At 39.1% G+C, this 20,253-nt stretch overlaps 1 protein-coding gene and 1 long non-coding RNA gene across 2 annotated transcripts; one reads left to right on the top strand and one right to left on the bottom strand.

The window, feature by feature from the left end:
• Positions 1-1,927: 1,927 nt before the first annotated feature.
• On the bottom strand, positions 1,928-19,458 carry LOC116717151 (uncharacterized). The gene is made up of 3 exons (XR_004338700.1): positions 19,296-19,458; positions 18,468-18,472; positions 1,928-1,938 (listed from the first exon to the last, which is right to left on the bottom strand). It is a non-coding gene; the product is annotated as an uncharacterized LOC116717151 (long non-coding RNA).
• Positions 7,308-12,030, top strand: LOC116717145 (amphoterin-induced protein 3). The gene is made up of 2 exons (XM_032558289.1): positions 7,308-7,586; positions 10,481-12,030. Exon 2 carries the CDS (start codon positions 10,534-10,536, stop codon positions 11,896-11,898), a length of 1,365 nt encoding a protein of 454 aa, XP_032414180.1. The 5' UTR covers positions 7,308-7,586; positions 10,481-10,533; the 3' UTR covers positions 11,899-12,030.
• Positions 19,459-20,253: the final 795 nt, after the last annotated feature.

The raw sequence follows: 20,253 nt of genomic DNA, 5'->3' as shown, positions 1-20,253 counted from the left end.
TTAAATTTTTCTAAAATGTACATTGTAATGTTTATTATAAAAAACATTAGCAACCGAATAGCTGCTGTAATATCAGTAAGCTTAGTCCCCCATTATCCATGTGTGACACAAATTTTACTTTTGGAACATTGATGTCATACATCCTGTTACTAAGTGTCGATTACACAAAAATAATTTGTGTTACTTACACAATATTAAGAAATTATCTAAACAAGTACCTACAACTACCTATAACAGCTGATCTGGTGACATTATAAGGATTTAAAATATATTTCTATTTGAAAATGTAATTAAGTTTTACATCTCAGACTGATTTTAATGCTAACATGGTAAGGTTATTTATGGCTAGAGTGCTCATTCATCTCGTGGCTCCTCTTGAACCTACAGAATCAGTGACTTGTGATGTATCTAAGGAGAATTGTAAGATGGCTTTGAGTCAAATCTCTCAGTGATAAAAAGCTCTCTCTGTACGAGGGGTCACATGTTGACCTAAAACTGATATCTGATTGACCTCACTTCAGATTTAAAGTGAAGCAGGTCCTTAAAAAGCACCAGTTCTGGAGTCGTGTAATTGGTATCTTTAAGTTATCTGATAGTGTTTGGTATAGTTTTATATTTTGTTAACTTCTGAGTGTATGTATTTTTTTCTTTATTGTTTGCTGTTAATGCCAGTTGCTATTTTGGTATTTAGATGTTACAAGATTTTCAGACTTTCTGCTAACAAGCTATAACTTCATTGTACTACCATATTTTTAAAAGCTGTTACTCAGTAGCTAACATAACATTACAACCCATTTCTGCCAGTTCATTACATTCCCAGTATTGTATTACTTAAAAAATATTAGTACATTGTTATCTTTCTATTACCAAGTTATTAATCAGTTGTTACTAAGCTGTTACAAACCTTTACTGTGAGGTAATTATTACTTCCACCATTTAAACCCACAGATTAATATTAAGTTTACTAGCCTCTGCAATACTAACTTTATGTGTGAATAAGTGCTTGGATGGCTTTGTCTTTGCTTTCTGTTGTGTGTATCACTTTAATTCCCTGTGATTGGCAACTTGTTCAGGATGTACTGTTCCTCTCAGTCATTAAGGGCTGCAGATAGTCGCTATTCATCCCTAAGTAACTCCCTAAGATTACCAAAGTGTGAGAAATGGATGGCAGAAAGAAAACTTGACTCCTTTGGAAACCAAGTACAAAGAATTAAGACATGATGTAAAATGTAAGAAGATGATCATGTAAGACTTTTACACAGTATTGTAGCTATTGCAGAGGGGAAAAAAGACTCCACTAGTCACAGGGCTATTTCATATTCATACTGCCATTGGGTCTAAACTTTGATTTTGAATCCATGTGTTTGATATTGTTTTGCAAGCTCTTTCAGTTATTAAATCTTGCTGCTATGTATTAATTTAGTGTGTCGGTTAGCTCTGCTCTTTACACCTAGTGTTTAATTGTTGCAATATTTGGAATAAAAGAGCTCACTAAATCATAATGATTCAAATGGAGCCTTAAACCACTAGATGGTGTGGTTGTCTCTTCTCATTTACTGTACTAAGCAGCACATTCATGAGCTGGGCTTGAGTAGAGAACCTGGAGATGGAATCATATTGTGTGTCAGTCTAGAGTGCATTGTGTGCCACAAATATTATGCAACATATACAGACCAAAATCCATCCAGGATTTGGGGGTTTGAGGGTTGGATTTTCTCAGATAGTGCAATGCAATCAACATGAATGCAGAGCATGTGGTGCTACTGAGCAGTGATTTGTGACAAGCAAACATTCACATTCTGCTTGAAACTCTCTTTTTTTTTTTTTTAGAACAAAAGCTCATCCAGACTGAAAATTGACTGAGGGAAGGAAGAGAAAAACAACTAAGCTGAGTGAATCTTTATCCAGACACTGACTCATTCATATTTTAAACTCTGGCTGCAAGCCCTGCTGACAAAACACTGTAGAAAGAGAAAAAGAATAAGAGCTTAACAAATGTGCACATGATCAGGTTCAAAGGTTCACAATGGGCAGAGAACGGTTGTGGTGATGTCACACCTCCAGGGGCTGCAAAGCTGCTGTGAAGTTACAAAAATTGTATCAGAAATGACCAAAGATGTTTATTTTCCACATATTTCTCAGCTAACATTTCTGAAGTTAGTTCCTAAAATAATATTGCTTTGATATATTTGCACATTTTTTTCCTCCTAAAGATATGTTTTCTCAGTTTTTTGTGTTTTATCTCATAGTGTTTGCCAATTTTTTTTTTCTGACACCTCCCCGTCATGTCATTTGCCAGTAAAAATAAAAGGTGAAAGGAAAAGCTTGTCTTCTAAATTGTAAACAGTACTTTCAAACAAATAAACATAACATAGTAAATCTCTGCATGATTTTGTTCTACAAAAGTACTCTGTGTGTCTAAGAGCGTAAAAGTTTATAGAATTGACTGTGTGCTTTGCCATTTCTCAAGGGCAAGATAAGAGCAAGCATTTCCCTGTGCTACAGACTATATTTTCTTTCCAACCTCTCTCCCTCTTCTGCAGCAGATGGTTAAAAGAAAATCGCTTTCTGCTGGAGGCGGGATGCAGCGAGGTCAGGATTTAAGCTTGGAAGTCCACTCTGAACCTGACTGACTAGGACTGTTCTGCATACACTGAGTCTAATCAAATATATGAGGAAGGCCGGATTTGCGAAGCTGCTTGATGCAAAGATACTGATTAGATTAGGGATTTTTCACAACAGCAGGCTGGAGTTACACCACAGAGCCCATCAACACACACATAGGCAGGAAGACGCAGAAGCAAACAGGGCCTTGCAAAAGATCTGCAGAACAATCCACGAATGAAAGAGGAGGAAGGATCTGTTGATGCTACAATCCAAGCAAACCTTATTCAGACAGAATACACAATGCCTTGCAAAATCCTTTAAGCTCTTTGAACTGTTCCATATTGTGTTCCTCTGCAACCACAGACTTCAATACATCTTATTAGGATTTGTTGTGATAAACCAAAACAAAGTAGTGGATAATTGTGAGGAGATAGGGAAATGAGCCATAATTTACATTTTTTTATATAATAACAGCCGATGAGGAAAAAATATTGACCATTTTAAGCGCAATAAAGCCAATTAAAGCTGCAAGCGGCGTCGTACGGCGCTCGCAGCTCAGCGCCGCTCCGGCCTCATGGCGACCACAAGGGTTCCAGCACCGCCGCCCGCCACTGCAGATGCTCTCACCCAGTTCCCGCACCTGTCCGCTAGGCGATACACACTGATGTGATCAGCAGTGCTCTTGATGATGCACCAAAACTCTGGTGCAGATCGGCTGTTGTGGTGAGGAGAGATAGGTGATGGAATAACCTACGGGGCGCAATGGAGTCAAATTACAATTCAATGATATTGGGATCTTTAGAGGTGAACAAAGGTCATACATATCCAGTTTGGTGCAAATCGGATGATGCCTGTGTGATTTAGAGATGACCATAGGCATGTGGCGAGGGATTGAAATTCGCCATTCTGCCACGCCCACATGGTTCAGGCAGCAGCCAGCATCGACAGAGTTCATCATCATGCCATGTCAGTTAGCACAGGATTAAACTCATATGAATCACAGAGTAAAAGTAAGACATCCAGTAGGAAAAAAACAGGTGACTTCCTGTTGGAGGGGGGCAGGCCTAAGGTGATGTCATCAATTGACCATGTAAATGTGATGAAGGCTGGTTTGTAATGAGACATAGAAAGTCTGATGCAGCTGTAACTGTATAAGGCAGTTATTGCACAATGATGTTTTATGGCGAACAGTCGGACTTTGACACTAATCCACGCTTACATGCTTTGATGTACGAAAAATCCTATGATAACTTTTGACCTTCAATGTCTCAAGAGTATGCTGAGTGATTCTGAAGTCTGTATCTCAAAAGCTGTAGGACGAGTTCAATCAGATGTGGCGTCTACAAAAAAGAGGAAATGGCAGCTTTGATCAAAAATGGCCGACTTCCTGTTGGGTTTGGACCATGGCTCCACGATACTTTTTTGTAAGTCCTGACAAGACACATATGTGTACCAAGTTTCATAATTGTGGGTTGAAGCATTGCTTGGGGCTGATCATTTAAAATATTCTCGGGGGCACTGTAGAGAAATTAGGCCACGCCCACCAACGATTGTTATGGATTCCTGTCCGTGAGTGGATAAGGGTCCATCCCAGTGAGTTTGGTGCAGCTCAGTTTGAAACTGTGGAATTTAGATCCAAACATATGGCAATGGCGTTACAGGTCACTTCGCCACGCCTACCTGCTCCATCGAAACTGGTCAGTGTTGGAATCTACATCACACTAACATGTCATCTGGCTCTGGACACAGAGACAGATGACCTAATCAAAAAGGTCTAAGACCTCTTTGATTAGGTCAAGGAGGTCAGATAGCGACAGTTCACAGTAAAACACGACACTTCCTGTTCTCAGGGGGCATGGCTTAAGTGATGTCATTATTTGACCATTGGGTATTGTAGGACACCCGATGATGATCAAGCACTAAAAGTTTGGTGCTTCTGAGTTTTTGTGTAGGAGATATAACAATTCTGTGTTTTATGGTGAGTAGGCGAACTTTGACCCCTGGTAATGCCCCTTCAGCATGCACAAAAACTCACCACTTGATAACTTTTAATCGGCCACCCTTTATGAACAATCTGACCAAGTTTGAAGCTGATCGATCAAAATCCCTAGGAGGAGTTCGATAAAATGCGAAGGCTGCAAACGGCCAAAATGGGGTCAAAATGGGAATTTCAATCCAAAATGGCCGACTTCCTGTTTGACTTGCACTATGACATTAATTGTACATCTTGGGGAGCTCTACAAGTGTACCAAATTTCATGCCTCTACGGTGAAGTAAAGTCATAGCAGAGGGTATTTTGAAAATTTCCAAGTGGTGCTGTTGAGCCGTTTCTTTTGCGACCTTAAAACACGTAAATTACATACAGGCTTGACACATCCGCAAAGTTTAGTGAGTTTTTGAATATGATAAACCCCCTAAAAAGCCAATTAATTTGTGCCGAGAAAAAAAAGAAAAAGAAACAGTACAATTACAATAGGCCTTTGCAGCTGTAAATAGAGCTATAGAAATTGGCACCTCCTCTATATAATGTTATCAGTGAACACAAAAGCCGGTTCAGCAACAAGTTGTTTTTCCCCACATCAGGACTAACAGACTTGAAAACTCATTTGTCTCCCATGCTGTCAAACGTTTCAACTCCTCATAAACAAGAGGAGGGGCAACAAACGCATTAGAGGGATAGAGGATACAGCAGAGAGCATTAGAGCAATATGCACTTAGTCTATTAAAACCAGAACATATCTGTGCCATAGCAGATTACTGTGCAATAAATTATTACTGTTTTTGTCTGTTTATTTGTTTTAATGTATTTGTACATGTGTATACAATACATACTATGTATGTCTGTATGTATGCATATTTATCATGGTACTTTATTTCAGCTACAATCTTAATATCTCAGCAGTAACCTCATCGAGAGATTATCCATCTGATTTTTACTTAAAGGGGCTGAATATGAACACACTGCACATGTTTTACCTTTGTTATTGGCAAAAAAGCTGAAAATCACAAATCATTATCTTTCCACCTCACAATTATGTGAACTTTTTTGTTGGACTATGACGTAAAATTCCAATCAAACACACTTTGCAAGATTACTACAGGCGATTAACAAAAATAAGAGCTACAACTGACTAAAGAACACACAAAAACATAAATACTTCTTCATAAAGTTGTGATTAGATTGATCTTTGAACACATTGAGTCACAATTAAATGCAAAAAGAACGTCCTTTCAGCCAATACCGAAAACAATAAGGTGGAGAAGCATTGTGTCAACATTAGCACTCCAAGCTGTGTGAGAACAGAAGATGTTTCCCTTTGAAAGCTGCATACAAATACAATTATTGATGTTTCCCTGGCATGATTATAGACCCGTTCTAAAAGCATAATATGCAGAAGCATGAATCATTACAAGCTTCTACAGATAAACATTCTGCTTTAAAGGGTTTATGTGACCCAGTTGCATACAGAGAAACACACTCACAGCTTACTGGAGCAATCTATTCAACAAACACCACAGTTACGTAATGGTTGCAAACAATAAATGAAACATAAATATTTTAAGAGATATCCAGAAAAAGGTTTGGTAAAAAGAAACAGAAACTAATTTGGAAAAAAGTCAAAACCACATTATACTCCCACGTAACCACAACACCCACCAGTAATGCCTGTTTTTAAAAAAAAAAAGCCTTTTTAACATGTCTCGAATGCACTTGTGTGGGTGAATATCTTACATGTTGTTGCAAAGCTGATGACTAGCCTGGGGACAAGATTGTGTGTAATGCCACAATGCCAAAACATGTGCATTGCTTTAAACACAAATGCATCCAAATGTTGCTTTTTTTTTTAAAAAACTGTTAATCCTTTCTCCAACACTAAACAGGGACTTTTTTTTTCTCTCCAAACAGAAATCTGACTGAAGGCTTAGATCTAGCATTTTCGTGGTTCCTGCATTTGCCTCCATAACCCGGGTCCACCTCCAGAGAAGTGAACCCCATCCAGGAGATCCCAATTCTCCTTCTGAATGAGTGAGTGGGAGTCAGTGGGAGTCAGTTGGAGCCGCGGGCACTCATGAAGAAGGGAGGTGGAGGGCTAGCGCTGGTGGTGAGGAGGTGGATGCTGGGAGGCAAAGCTAATTTGCTGTGACAGAAATCAGAGCTGTCAGGACCACCATGACCAAGCAGCACAGACAGCATAGATCCAGTGAAAATCCACAGCTATGGAAAAAGAGGAATGTTGGCGACCCAGAAAGGGGGGATAGAAACAGGGATGTGGTGCAGAAGATACTGGGGAGCATGTCTGGGTGTGCGTGGAAAGAGGGAAGGAAGGATTTACGCTTTCAGGACCACAAAAACAGGGAAAAATGCACTAGAGTTTACTCTGCAGTCATAGAGCTGTCCCGTAACTCAGACATTTAGGAGAAAACCAACAGAGTGAGAGTCACACACTAAATTTCTGCCCCCTAGAGAGCACTGGTGAAAGGTTACCAGGATAACTCATCTAAAATTCATGAGAAAAACTCCTGGGCTCTATTAAGCTACTGTAAGCAAAACACTGAAAAATCTAATGGAAAATAATATAATAGAAAGGAAAAAAAGAGCCTCAGAGAAGGGCAACCACTGGCATCATTACTTAATGATGAGAGGGGAAGACTCTAAATGACAGAGAGGAAAAGAGGAGGGATTGTGGGAGATTAAGTGAGCGTGGTGCTGTTTGTAAAACACTGCAAAGCACCACAGGATGTTTGTCGACTGGCACTCCTATTCAGGATGAAGAGAAAGTCGGGAGGGAGACCCTAAACTTGGTTGCAGAGAAAGCGAGAGGGAAGAACATTATCCCCTGAGCGGCGCGAAGTCTGAGCAGAGGATCCAAGAAGGAGATAGGGATTAAGCTGCAGTGTTGTGCGTCTTCATTAATGGGATACAAGTTTGAAAAAGGAGACTGAGAAGAAGAAAAAAGAAAAAAACTTGAAAGTTGGAGGTTAGTGCTGTTAGGCGATTTATTTTGGGATTTGGGATTCTGGTTTCCTTCTTTCATGTTTTGGAGAAAAGAATTGAATCAAACGAGTGAGTCAAAATACTCACTCATTTGGAACTTTTTACCCTTTGACCTCTGCATCCAAACATACTGTTTGCATAGGGAAAGTTGTCTGAGCTTCAATTTATTTGCTTGCAAATGAGAAGAAAGGACTGCAGAAGGTAACTGTTAGGTAAATTGTATTAGTAATTATCAAATATTTGTTGTATCATGTAGCCTTGTAGTTACATTTAGATAATGTTTCTGTGTGTTAAATAACTTTGATTCTATCCTGAGACTTCCCTGGGAAATAGGGGTGACAGCTACTCTCAGCAGCTGTTGCCCTGCAGGACTTCCTACAAGACAGAGGTGTTAATTGCTCCCAGCAGAGTTTTACATGCCTGACAATAAACTCTGCTCTGTGCTTCTTTGTGATACAAAGCCGTTCCTTTGAAGCTATGCAACGTGTCTTATTCGACGCCGTGCCTGGAGAAAGAAAGATTTAGAGTATAGATAACATGTGTCTAGATTAGTGAATGTCATTAGCGCTGCAACCATGCTTTGACCCCACCCCATAGAGTTGCAGCGCCCCGTGTGGCAGGGTTCCTAAAATCAATAAAATAGGGGAGCGGGAGATGTGTTTCCAGAGTAGTTGGAGATTTGTAACTGGAAGCATCTCTCTGTCTGCTCTCCTCGCGAGAAACAAAGAATCTAACTCTCTTGTCTTTCCTGTATTTGTTTAAATTGTCTCTAATAGGTATTTAGACCTGACAGTAACGCCAGTCAATATTCTTTTACATATGTTAACGTCAAACCTTCCTTTACAGTTACAGACAAATGTATTTGCCACCCTAGTAAAACCCTTTCATAGCTCTTACTCTTACACTATTGGAACAACCTAGCCTGTAATTTGAGTACATTTGGTCAGTGGGAAAAATCCCACAAAAACCCATTGCTAATAAAAAATCACTAAGTGTTCTCCTATAATGTTGCACAAGGTTTCAGAATACAGAGAGAGGAATTATTTACCGTATCAAATTTCAGTCTGCGATGGCTAATGTCCTGCAACATGTTTACATGTTTCAGAGCTCTAGCAAACTCAAATAAAATGGTTGAATTAACTCCTCAAGTTGTACTTATTATAACCTAATTATTTGCTTCATAAGTGCAGAAACAGAGAGACATCTAAAAGCTGCAGGACACAGCTGGAGTTTAACAGCAGGGGTCTAGACTCTCCAAAGTCTGGGGGCATCTCTGTTCTCTGTGTCTCATTTTATGGGAGAAGCTTGATTTAGTGTCTGGACATTGTCACATGTTTTGGATCATTCTTATCTTAAAGACCCAATTTTTAGTTTTCTGGTTGAGTTCATAATGCTATGTACCATGACAAAACACCAAAGTCCTTCAGAAAAGATCCAGTTCCAACAAATCAGAGATTCTCCAACTTACTTAATGCATAAGATCCTTTGAAACATATTCATCCTTTGTTTCACACAAGACAAATTATGAATGCTTGTTGCAGAAAAGTCTAATCGTAGCCTCATCTGAACAACAAACATTTACTTTCAGCTAAACACAAAGAGACTTTTTTTCTTGGGATGCTGCCTGAACAAATGGTCAGCATGTAGATTATGTCTAAAGGATGTTTGAGACCTGATGAACACAAGACGGAATTTGTTGGTTCAGTTCTCAAAAAGCAAACTTTTTTTTATCTCCCTTTCCATTCAAAGTGGCAACATAAATACTTTACTTAGTATGCATTGATACACAAAGTGGATAATGTCTTTGCACTACCAAAGAAGCTAATATGTACAGTCTTCCTTATTTCTGCCATAGGGAGTAGAGTCAATCACTATGGCAATCCATACATAGAGCACATGGATTGCCTGGTTTGCAAACAGCCAGAAACGTCATGTAGAATTGCACCTTGGTATTTCAGCTTGCCAAGCTGATTTTTCCCCAAAAAATATTTTAGATATGCTCTACTAAGACATCTGTGAATAGGTGAGTTTTCCATTAATAATTTTGAGTCACATTCCACAGATAAATCTGCGAATAAGTAAATCGGCAAACATTGAACCATGAAGAGGTGGGGATGCGATGTAAAAGGCTCCTTGTCCAACACTGCGGCCAGTGGCTGCAGAAATGAATACTACTGGACAGAAAAGAGTCATGACTTACTGGAAGACTAAATAGAGTCTAAACAATAGGTAATCAGGAATAGTTGAATATCAGACTAAAGGCTGGGTTTTCCTAAAGTATTCAGGGTGAGAATTATGCTACTGCAATATCATGTAGATTTTTTGTAAGGCTTTTTACAAAATTAACAAGGAGTTCCACAAATATGTATATTTCTGTAGTTTAATTTTATTGAGAAAAAAAATCATATGGATTTATTCAGTGAAAAGTAATGAATAAAGGGGTGGTTTGATGATTAATCATTTGAGTCACTTATCAAAGACAAAAAAGGGCAAATTTCTCCTCAAAGCTAGCCAGGTGTATTTTTAACTTCAAAGAAAATAATCCTACTGAAATTCCCTAAAGCTTTGGATAAAATGTGAGCTTCATTTTTATGACCAAGTATTGAAAACCTAAATAAAGTACTTATTAACAGATAAATTTATATATACTCGGAGTCTGTGATTGCTTAAAAAATGCCTTCATAAAAAAATAGCCTAAGGCGATCCTACTGTCATGCAAAGTACTTTTTTAGGGAGAAATTGTCTCTTTTCCTCACCTGTCATTTGAGTTAGTAGAAGAGGTAGTTTTCCCATATCTCTGCTAAAATGTCATAGCTTTCAAATGAAATAGCAAATGTCTAATATTCTTGCCTTTTTTTTCACCTGATTATCATCTAGCCAGACGGAGCCAGAGGGGATTCAAGAATTTAAAGGATCTGACTCCCTGAATCATGACCTCTGAACACTTTCAAGTCCTTCTCCTCCTGCTGTTCTGCGTCCTCCACAGCTCTGAGCAGACCTGTCCTTCTAAATGCCTCTGCATGTCTGACACAGTGAGATGTAGCTCTGTTGGTCTGCACAAACTCCCTCAATCCCTGCCCTCCTTTCCCGCCAACCTTGACTTCAGCCACAACCACATCACCTGGCTGGATCCGGACACCTTAACCAAGACGCCCAGACTAGAAAAGCTCTGGATGGCCCACAATGAAATCCGTACATTGAGTCATAACTTGTTTCGTAATGTGTCTGGCCTCAGACTGCTGGACTTGTCCTCCAACAGGCTTCAGATGGTGGAGCAACACTACTTCCATGGGCTATGGAGGCTGGAGGAGCTCCGTCTCTTTAACAATAGGATCACACTAGTGGAGGGCAGCTCACTGAGCGGTCTGAGCAGCTTGAAAAAGGTTTACTTCAGCTTCAACCAGATCACACACTTCCCCTTTTTCTCCATCCAGGATCACACTCACCCTTTTCTGGCTATGCTGGACCTGTCATCCAACCGGATGTCGAGTCTGCCGTGGGAGGATGTGAAAGCTTTGCCACAGTTGGTGCAGCAGGGGCTGTACACTCACAACAACTCGCTTATCTGTGACTGCTCCATGTATGCCATGTTTTGGCACTGGAACCTGAGTGAATATAACTCGATCAAAGACTTTACGGATGAGCACACCTGCAACGTTAATGGGGACCCTCGTAGATCCATCCGGTTCTTTCGTGACAAGCGTTTCTTCCGGAACTGCACTGTAGAAAAATCCATCATGCAGCCTGTGACGGTTCTCCTCTCCGACGTGGTGGTCTTCGAGGGCAACAGGGTGAGTCTGGACTGCCAAACATCCCTTAGCAGCACAAACCTCTCATTTACATGGCTTTCCCCAAATAAGGGCTTCATCACCCAAAGCAGCATGAATGACACACTTATTAGCATGCTTCCCGATGGCACCTTGGAGATACACGCAACCACGATCAATGACTCGGGTGTGTATCTTTGCACCGCTGTGGACATCAAACAGGCATTGAATGCAACACGTGAGGTGAATGTGACCGTGCTGTTGCCAACAGCAGAGCCGTTCAACACTGGTTACACAACCCTGCTAGGCTGCATGGTGACTTTGGCCCTCATCCTCACGTACCTCTTCCTGACTCCATGTCGCTGCAGCTTCTGCAAACAGCCTCCAGCGCACTCCAACCAAGGCACCTTGTCGTGCATTTTCTCATCTTTTACAAGAGAACAACCCAACACTGACACCTTGAAGCATGTGGCCTTCCTGGAGCATCCAATGGGCGAAGAAAGGATAGAATGGATACCTCAAAGCTGAGGAGAGGCCATGTTCTTTGGTTAGTTTGTCAGTAGAAACAGAGATTTGGTTGATCGTATTGTTTGGAAGAGTTGAGATGTCATCTGAGTGTAAATGCAGTAAGGAAAAACAAGCTCTAATGTCTCTTTTTCATCTTCATCTCTTTTTTGTCTCATGACCAGGTAGTTGAATAAAAGTTTCAGCAATGGTTTATTGCCCTCACTGTAGATCTTTTATCAGTCCTACAATTCAGCTAATAACTTATTTTTTTCACCCAGCCACAGCTGTATGAGGGGTATTTCTTGTAGGATCAGACTAAATCTGACTCACTTCTCACATAAAGTATTTAGTGTGAATTAAAACTCCCTCAATATGTTCTAGCTGAGTGATTGTGTGAACTGCATGAGTGTAGGTTTGGAAAGAAAAACAAAATGTTGATTTGTTGATCAGCTGCAGCTTTGATTGATTATTGTACAATGCCTGGGAAAAGTACTTACACTCTTGATTTTTGTTCACATTTTGTCACATTACAGCTACAAACTTCAATGTATTTTCCTGGAATTTTACATGCTAGACCAACACAAAGAGGTGAGGTGTAGTGGAAGGAAAAAGGTATTTGGCACTCAGCTGACTCCTGAGTGCCAAATACACTAACATTCTCTAATAAACGCTTAATGCCTTCAAAGAACCACTGCAATTACTCCTTTTTAATGTAGCTTTAAGTTTTATTTTCTAATTGGGGCCTTTCAAAGATAGCTGCTTGCAATGAATTGTATTTAGGAGTCTGAGAGTCAAGGGGGCTTATCTGACAAGACATTTTATAGATTACCTTCCACTTGACATCTGCGGACTGCTTAGTGTTGGTTTACCACATAAAATTAAAAAATAAAAACAAAGTTTATGGTTGCAATGCCAAAAAAAAAAAAAAACATAAAAGTTTGAGAAATGTAAATAGCTGCATGTAGGTCTATGAATCAGTCTGTCCTGAAAACTTTCCCATTTCCCTAATAAAGGATTTAGCACCTAATTAAGGTCTAAATATCATCTTCACTTCCATGGCTTATCTATTAGAAAACAGAGGTTCCCCCCGGAATAATCCATCATGCATATACATATCACATTCAAACCTGTTGCATTAATCTGCCAGAAAACAACCCTAAAAATCTCCATCTGCACTCTGCTTATCTGACAAATGGTGAAACAGAGAAATAAGGAGTCTCGACAAACAAAAACCAAGCAGCGTCTAGGCTGCTCTTCAAAGACGGCAAGTCTTTGATCATGCACAGCCGAGCACTTTGAGCTCAGAGGAACAAACATGAGCACTAAATTTGAACTGAAGTGACAAATTCTTCAAGTAGCTCTGACGCATAGCCAGCGGGAGGCATTACTTTGTATGGCTTTTTTTGTTATTTGTATGTATGGGGTCTTTTTGTATGTAATTGATCTCAACACGCTTGAAATGACAAAATTAGGCACTACAACGACAGAGATTAAAGCAGCAGAGGATGGGCTTGTATATACTTTCATGAAGGCACACGAGCATGTGGGATAAGGAAAAAATATTGTGTTATTCTTGTAAAAGACTGAAGAGAGTAAGGCTGATTGAGCATGAAAGACTATAGAAAACAACAACCCTTAAATAAAAGTAATCAATTTGTCCACACCCATGCTGCCATATTTCATTGAGTTTGTATTTTAATCTTGATGCAAACACAGAGTGGGCTGCAGAAGGTTGAAGGGAATTAGATGTAATCCTTCATGTAAAGTCTAAGAGGTGCTGTCTGTATCTGTGCATCTCACAAAGAAAAACATGCTCTTTGAGCAGGCACGTTGAACACAAACTCAAGCACAAAAATGGTAATCTATAATGAAACAGTGGATGAAACTGGAACAGAGTGGCTCTCACTGAGTCTCAGAAACTCTTAGGGATTAAGTCAAAATCTGTCAGATGAGGAGAGCACTGCATTGTACTTTCTTGTTTCCATTTTTTTTTTTTCAGAATGGGAAGCAACATTTAAATCCCTCAACAATGATTACACAACATACTGCTTTGTGCTAGCGTGATGCAACATCATGACCGCCTTTTTTGGTTTTCATAGCCAGTGCAATAGAGACACAAACTGATGTGATGACTCGGGGTTTGGCTTTAGCAGAATAACATGAGAACACACAATCAGAAGCTTTAATTCCTGTATTTTAAAAATCCCTCTAATCTGGTTCTGTTCTCTGACATGCACACAGCTGGAGGTTGGATTTATGGTTTCTGATGTGATTTGATGAAAAGCAAAAACACAGATGACTCGATGTGAACATTTCAAAGGTCAAAGGATTATCAGCGGACCACGTTTATGTAAGACAACGGGAATATAAGATTTCAGGAAGCAGATACAGAAAAGAATGTCATGCAAGTGCAAGAATGTTTGTGCAGCTTGTACTGTTACTACATGTGATCGCATTCCAACCACATACTTTAATGTACTTTTTTTGCATTTCATGTGATACATAAAATGTTGCATAATTGTATTATAAAATGAAAACTGGAACAATCCATGCTTTGCAAAATTAAAAACAAAAAAGTTGAAAGGAATCGCACGCTTTGGTTTTCTGCCTGCCCTTGGCGATATTTTGTAGAGCCAACTACGCAATTTCAGTTGCAGGTCATTTGCACATGTCCTTATCTGGGATTGCAATTTGTCTATTTTTCTTTGCAAAAAATATCAGTGTCAGTCATGGCAAGCATTGCTTTAAATCCACTTTCAAATGTTCAAATGGCTCTGAGTGACTTGAGATCTACACTTTGTCAGTTTTGGTGAGGTTGTGGTTGTTCTTTTTTTAAATGATGGGTCAATTATGTTTCTTTATAAACCCTATTTTAAACCTTCCTTATGCTCCTCGTTCACTTACGTTCTTTAGCAAACCTGAGACCTTCTCAGAACAGATGTACTACAAATTGTCATAGATTGACTCTATTTACTAATTACCTGAATTTTGTAAGCAACTGGTTTTCTTTGGGGTTTAAAGGCAAGTGCATGCCACAGTTTTAGATATTTTTTGCAATTCATTTATCGCTTCACTCCTACTCCAGAATTATATCCTGTTTTATGTGTGTCAATAACATTTAACATGACAAAATGTGAAACAGGTCATAGGGTATGAAAACCCTGCACACAACATGCATGTTAAGATAGATTTGATTTATTTCCATGGTATGATAAAACATAATGCCTTCATTTAGGAGCTGTGCATGTTCAAATTTAGTTCAGAGGAAGACGGACATATTTAGTTGGCTATAATTAAGACCGTTCCCTTAAGTCCTGTTTCATGCTAACAATTGCACAACATGCCTTCCCAATAATCACGCCATTAAACTGAGAACTAATTTCCAGCCTACACACAAAGCCTACATGGCTCAGTCTGCCTGCCTTCTGCAAATTATCCAGAGTCACTCTAACAAATTACCCAGATGTAAATGAAACAGCCCTTGATGTTTGAAAAGATGCCCTTCTCCTAAGCAAAACACTCCATCAGGCTTCAATTAAGGTATACACTTCCCTTCCCAGATTAATTGTTTTTTCCTAGTTCGGCTGGGTTCCCAGGGATTCAAAATCATCTTAGTCAAGAATCTAATTACTGTGAAAGGGGAGTTTTATCCTGAATAGCACAAGTTGAATTGCCTTCACTTGTGGAGGGATGCTTTGACTGTCAGCGTAGGCTATTACTGAGCTGTCAAAACAGTCATCAGGCAAGAGTGGAGGCACCCGGCTGTGTCAGATACATACGCGTCTCTCAGACTAAGTGACATCCTCATACACAAGCCAATGGGAGGCCTGGTGTCACAAAAAGCCCTTATTCTGTTCTAACTGAAAACACAGAATGGAGCATAAGCCTGAGCAATACGGCAGGCGTTCGTTTTGTTGAGCAGCCACAAGCCTGGGTAGTCTGCTCCCTGGATCTTTTTTAAGAGCTAGGTCAGTTGCTTCCAAAAAAAGATCAAAACAAATGCACACTGTTATAGCAGACAACAGGCTGTTTATCATACCTCTGAATCCACAGGCCATGTTCCGTGTTTACAAAGTGGCATTAAAGCTGCGAGACGTCACACGAGCCAAACAGGAATCTGGTCTCGGAGTGCTGTGGGGAATGAAACACGCATCAACGCCACAGGCCAATAGGTAAATCATATTTCACTTCAGACAAACAAATGAGTTACACACACACAGATCTAAGCCTGTCAGCACGTTAGGCGCAGTCTTCTGGGGCTGTTATATTTTTACAGTGCTGCGGTAAGTGGAATTTAGTTAGGCATTATAGGATTTGACAAGCACAATGGCTTCGAGTATTTTAAATTTTATATACTGGCTCTAGTGACATTTTTTACAGCATCTTTTCATCTTTTATTCTTCCTCTGTGCAGTTTCTGACATAAATCTGTACTGATGCATCTGGTTAGATAGATGGCTACATAAAAGTATAGATATGGGTAGTATATCCATTTCTTTTGTCTCTCTAAGTAACAGAAGTAGTGTGAATCAGGTTTTGAATAACAGAAAACCTAACAGTAATTACAAACATGTTATCACATAAAGGAAACAACAACAGATTTATTGTTTCATTGATGCTTTCTAATTCTCTAACACAGACAGTAGAAAGATGCAAAAAATCCATAGTGTGCATTTTAAAAAGCAACTAAACCTTGTGAGACTTCTGAAATACTTACCCTTCACCAAGATGAACAACAAGGTCCTTTCATAGGTTGATGCAAAAAAATATATATATATATACCAGTGTTGTCATGGTCTGCTCTTACCTCACGGACTCAAGTGATGACTCATGTGGACGACCTTCCATCTGACCTTACAACACAGCCAGGGAGAACGGACAGTCACGCAGGCGGTGGTGAGGGAACAAGAGCAGGCCGGGATGAAGGTAAAGGCTGTTATTGAGCCCCCAGGCTGCTGCCAACAGGGGCCAGAACCTCTCACCTTTAACCATGCCAGATAGATACGGTGGAGTGAAAAAGGTTTGCTCCCTAACAGATTTCTTCTCTTTCTGCTTTTTTGTGTTTGTAATTGTTTCAGACCATCAAACAAATGTTAACTTCATGGTGGCGGTAGTGTAATGGTCAGGGGCTGCGTTGTTGCTTTTACAATTGTTTTCTACCAGAGTATGTTGCCCCATCATCAGTTTGGGATCTTAATCTCCAAAAGCCTGATAAAACAGGACAATCATCCGTTCTACACCAGCTCTGAACAGTTCCAAAATAAAAATAAAAATCATAGCAATTCCAAAGTTTTTGGACTGGCCTGTTTAGAGTGAGCACTAAAATTTAGCTGGATGCTGTAGCTTTACCTAAAGCAGACCGTTCATGATAGAAACTATCAAATGTCACTGACTTAGGGGAATCCGACAAATATGGCATGGGGCCATCTATGTAAAAAACTCGATTTGGTTTCAGACAATTACATTTTCTCATCAGGTTAGTTTTCTAAATATATCCTGAGCTCATTCCAGCTTTTTGTATTTAGTCATCGTGTCTTCTTATCTTTTTTTTTTTACCTTAATATTAGTTTGATAACCTGAAACAGAACACAAAAATAGAAGAAATTATCCTTCACACTTTATACAGCACTTTATGTTTACATAGAGAGTCAATGACAACTAATGATGGATCAGCTTCATATAGGATTGTCACATTACTCTGTAGAATATTTTAATCATTGTATTAATCATATTGGATGCTTTATAGCGACATTGTTGTAGTTATATATGCTCTTTGTCACTATGGTTTTTCTGTTCACTATTTTTTCTCTCCCTCTCTCTAGGTGTAAAAGCAGATTCCAATTATGTTTTCTTGTATTCTCTCTGTCCTTCTTCCTCTCCTCTATTCTTATTTCCCAAGTTCTTTTTTAACTCTTAATAACACCTCTCTTCCTTTATGTTCCGTCTCAGTGTCCATTGCATTTAAAATAAACCTAAAGCTACATGCATACAATGGGATAATGGGAGAGGTATGGCTCTCCCAGAAAATGAGATTCAGTATTTGTGTTTATCACAAATGAAGCAGGAGCTATTCAAATGTAACTCCAACATATCTTATGTAAAAGAATAAAGGAGTTTCATTAAAGCACTTTAGATCTATACATACCAGAGAAAATGTACATCTGAACTTTCCAGCATTTCTGTTAATGATTAATTATAATGAAGTGTTAGCTCTACATAGTAAATTAGCATCTGAGTTTCTGCTTTTTCACTCCCACTGACTCATTTCTATATATATTAAAAAAAATACACAAGCTTCTCCGAAACTAAAATATCTACCTTGATTAGATCGTTAGCTTGACATTTCAACAAAGCTCTTTCAAATTTGATGCTTTCTCCAGGAAATCAAAGGAACTGAACAAGAACAAAATAATGATGTTATTAGACTTAAATATGTAAAAAAGTCACAAACTAAATCAGCATGAAAACACAAATCTGTGCCAATGGTATCCGAATTAATCATTTTAACAATATATTCTTAATTTGTTGTTTTGTAATCATGTTGTTTGTAACGATTTTTTACTTTTAGTCTTTAAATAACAGAATTTTCACATTAACTTTAGATTTTTCACTGTCAAATGTGTAATGGCCAGTTAATACTTGAGTAGGCTTACCAAATACTTCTTTACTCAAGTAACTTCTTTGATGGATACTTTTTAGTTTTACTTTAGCAAAAAATATTTTGAAGTAGTGCGACTCTTACTATTTCATGTAAACTTTTGGCTACCGTAGGCACCATAGTAAACAACAAACTAATTAATAGATCAACTAATATATCCTACCAATTAAAGAATTTGTTTAACTTGAGTTTAAATAATAAATATTAAAGGGAAAGGATTATGTAGCATCTTCCAGGCACATAGTGCAATTGTATAGCACAATCAACTTTGTGTTACCTTCAGTTGTTAAAAAAATGCTGTACATCGAACATGACTGAAAAGAAATTTGACTTCGCAATTTACCGCTTTGAAATTGATCCTCTGACTCTTAAGAAACTCCTACTCTTTCCGACACTGCCGTCAGAACGTCATCACATTTCTCTATTTAATAACGTTTTCACTATAATTTCACCGAGAAGTAGTTGATATGATGAGCACTCACCAGATGTTTGCATCTTTCTTCCTCTTTTCTATTTTATTGGCGGATGGCAACCCAACTTAAGGTGCATTTACAGCCACCTACCGGACTGGAGTGTGAACGCCACGTGTTTGCTAATTGATGCTGTCGCTTGTCTGCAGGAGCTGATTGGGGGAGTAGCGCGGGAAGCGTGCTCTGTGAGGCGGAAGCTCGGCTTGGAAACTGCAGCTGTGAGGAGGCGCTTCGTGAAAAAGGCAGCAACTAGTGAGATCATGTCATTCTGCAAATAGAATGACTGTCAACACTAGGAGTACTAGGTTTTCGATTTCTCCCCAGACTTACTGAAACAGTGCCAAAAGACCCTGAATCCAAACTGACGACTCTGATGGCTCAAATTAGCATTCTTCTTCAATTGTAAATGTGGCCGTTGACCGTCAGGCCAGAAGGTAGGAGTGTGAATAGTCCATGTTGGGGGTGGGTGCCAGAAGGTAGGAGTGTGAATAGTCCATGTTGGGGGTGGGTATCTATGATACCAACAGGAGATCAGATCTCCTGTAGGTAATGCTCTTCAGTCTAGTTTTGAAGCATACATGAAGTGTTTTTGGAGAGATGTGACCTTTTGCAGCTGATGTTGTGCTGCATTATCCAGTCTAAGTCGAAGTCTAAGGAACAATTGTGCAACTGTGAGATGCGTTGAGGCCATTACCAGGGTACTTAAGGGTACTTACAATCCTTCAGGTCATTTGGACTATCTCTAGACTGCATAGGAGTGGCGTCAACGTGGACTAACTCCAGCACTTCTAGTGTCAAGGGAGTCAATCTTTCATCAAACATGCATGAAAGAATCAAACCAACACTCCTGGTATGCATAATGAGGAAATAACATAATATAACGTAAATTATGTTATAAAAAACTTTTTTTAATACTTTTTTTTAAAGTAAAATAAAGTTGACTTTACATAATACTGCTATTTAAAAAGTGTGCACAATGCAAAAAAAACATACGCGTTTTTTTATTAGGTTGAACTGAAATTATTTTTCTTAAAAATATAGTGCAAGTGGTTAATTTAGTTTTTTAGTACATTTGTTTTTCTCCAAGAACAATCTGTGGTGAGTTCTTTTAGGGGACTAATGCATGGCATAGTCACCTAAATTGCATTACTTGTGGGTTTTCCAGGGCCAACAAAGCATTTCCAAAGTGTAGAGGGGGATGCAGCAAACATGGATATTTGTGTGTGTGTGTGTGTGTGTGTGTGTGATG

The sequence above is a fragment of the Xiphophorus hellerii genome, chromosome 1, assembly GCF_003331165.1.
Source record: "Xiphophorus hellerii strain 12219 chromosome 1, Xiphophorus_hellerii-4.1, whole genome shotgun sequence".
Lineage (NCBI taxonomy): Eukaryota > Metazoa > Chordata > Actinopteri > Cyprinodontiformes > Poeciliidae > Xiphophorus > Xiphophorus hellerii.
This window is presented reverse-complemented; position numbering and strand designations above follow the sequence as displayed.

Coding starts and splice junctions, on each gene's coding strand:
- LOC116717145 (XM_032558289.1), top strand. CDS start 10,534: ATGACCTCTGAACACTTTCAAGTCCTTCTCCTCCTGCTGTTCTGCGTC.